The following is a 1,950-nucleotide window of genomic DNA, read 5'->3' as shown; positions in this document are numbered from 1 at the left end:
AAATACATTTTGTAAAGCGCAATTCTTAACATGTTTTCCACATCGCATAGTATTCGTAACATCTAGATTATGTAATGAATCTATATCTTCGGAATCTGTATCCAGAGTCTCAACGGTCAAGTCGCCGTTATTGAGTATATCCGCCAACCATTCACGTTTTTCACGTCCCTTGATGTATACAAGAGCCTTATTGGCGTTATTCTCTTCCTCACCAATTACAGTCATCGTAATCAAGCGTTTCACCATGCTGTACGGGATCGTCCCGTCTTCCCATTGCAATCCATGGTGATAAGCACTCAACCAGGAAGCACAATATTTTTCGGATTTTGTCAAAAAGTTCCATGACATGGGGCATGTAAAGATGCAATGAGAGAGAATAGCTCCTTTTCTCAGAACCGCCGCTTCCTTCACGACTCTCTTGTTAACGATGAATCCTTGTAGATTCACGAACGTTGGCACGGACATGTCGTCGAGAAGAAAAAGACTGCGGTCGATTTCGATGAATCATATATTTTATAGCGTGTCGGAGACTTAGGTGCACTTAGATGATTTTGCGCACAACGTTGGTCAACGGATTGTACTGAACCACGCGATCGTGTATGATGAGACAATAGGCTGTAGTATTTGCAGGCACATTCTCCTTGCAGTCAAATTCTATGCGTACGTCCACAGTGGCACTCTTGACGGATTCGTTTTGTCGCGAGCAATCAATGACCACAAAAGGTCCTTCCTTGGTAAATGAGAGCACGTTGAGTAGCGTTTCGAAGCAATCGATTCCATAATATGCTCTACGAAAACGGGCGTACATATCAAACAGGACGGCGTATCTCTTTTTGTCAAAATCCAGATTTAAATCGTCGTACGGATAAAACGTTGAATTTAAATAAAGTTTCACGTTACTCAAATTACAATCGTCGAACACGCTACCATTTTCTGACATGACATTCTTTCGACCGGTCTGCAGAGCAAAGATAACGTATCGCGGCTTCTCAAGCTGAGCCGCCGTTTTGACGGCCCATGAATGCTTTGTCGTATTCTGTAACAGAGGATATTCGTACAGATCCCAAGAGCGAAAACTCATGCTCAGATAACGACCTCTTTCCAATGCTCGCAGCATTGATAATTTATTGATCTCGTTCAACGCAACGTGAGGCATCCGCCACTGTATTTTAAATAATTCAATTTCAGACTCCGTCACAGGATTTCCCACCAAGCAATTATTGTCGTTGTGCGCTCGTATCAAAATCAATTCGTGGCGAACGTTGACGATCAGGCGTTTGTAATCTTCGCAAAAGCCCAACAGCATGCTGAGCGGTACGCAAAAATTAAAGTGTCCTTCCTCTGTGTCAGATCTAGTGTTCCATCCAGCGTTCAGCGCAATCATCAGAAATTCAGAAAAAAATCATCTTTCTATGTCAATTTATTGCCGAGAAAATGTAAGTTTAGCAAATTTTAACGCACGAAATCAGGTACGCGTGAGTCGCCAAGCGGCCCGGTCTGCCTCACAATACCGCGCGGCGGCTTCCCCCACTCCGCTCGGCGCGCTGCCTCGTTCGCGTTCCTCAACTTTCCAATAGTTTTAAACAAACTTTTTCGGTAGCAAAAATTTCAACAATTTTTTAACAGCAAATTCAAATTTTTCTTAACAAATTGATACTAGAAGGAACTCTTAATCTTAAAAATTAAAGCCACAGTGATATTTTGAAAAAAAAATGGTTATCTCGGCTCCTAATATATATGTATAATCGGAGGGTAACTTTTTTTTTTAAATTCGTAGAAAAATGTCAGCTATCGAATGCTTCACACGGCTTTGATATGATGCATATTAACGGAATTATTCCATTTTTTTATATTAAAAAAACTCACTCGTTAAAATCGTTTTGAAATAGTTTAATTGCAAAAAATCGTTTTGTTACTAACAATAAATGTACGTGGTAGTGCAACTCGTGA

General features: G+C 40.8%; 1 protein-coding gene across 1 annotated transcript; it reads right to left on the bottom strand.

The window, feature by feature from the left end:
• Window positions 1-541: 541 nt before the first annotated feature.
• Window positions 542-1,384, bottom strand: LOC108722076 (uncharacterized). The gene has a single exon (XM_018446987.1). It carries the CDS (start codon window positions 1,382-1,384, stop codon window positions 542-544), a length of 843 nt encoding a protein of 280 aa, XP_018302489.1.
• Between the last annotated feature and the right edge of the window lie 566 nt (window positions 1,385-1,950).

This window comes from Mycetomoellerius zeteki, unplaced genomic scaffold (genome assembly GCF_001594055.1).
Source record: "Mycetomoellerius zeteki isolate Tzet28-1 unplaced genomic scaffold, Tzet1.0 scaffold194, whole genome shotgun sequence".
NCBI lineage: Eukaryota > Metazoa > Arthropoda > Insecta > Hymenoptera > Formicidae > Mycetomoellerius > Mycetomoellerius zeteki.
The sequence above is the reverse complement of the archived record's forward strand: the minus strand, read 5'-3'. Positions and strand labels throughout refer to the sequence as shown.

Bases quoted from the DNA above. Each gene is read 5' to 3' on its own strand.
- LOC108722076 (XM_018446987.1), bottom strand. From the start codon at position 1,384: ATGATTGCGCTGAACGCTGGATGGAACACTAGATCTGACACAGAGGAA.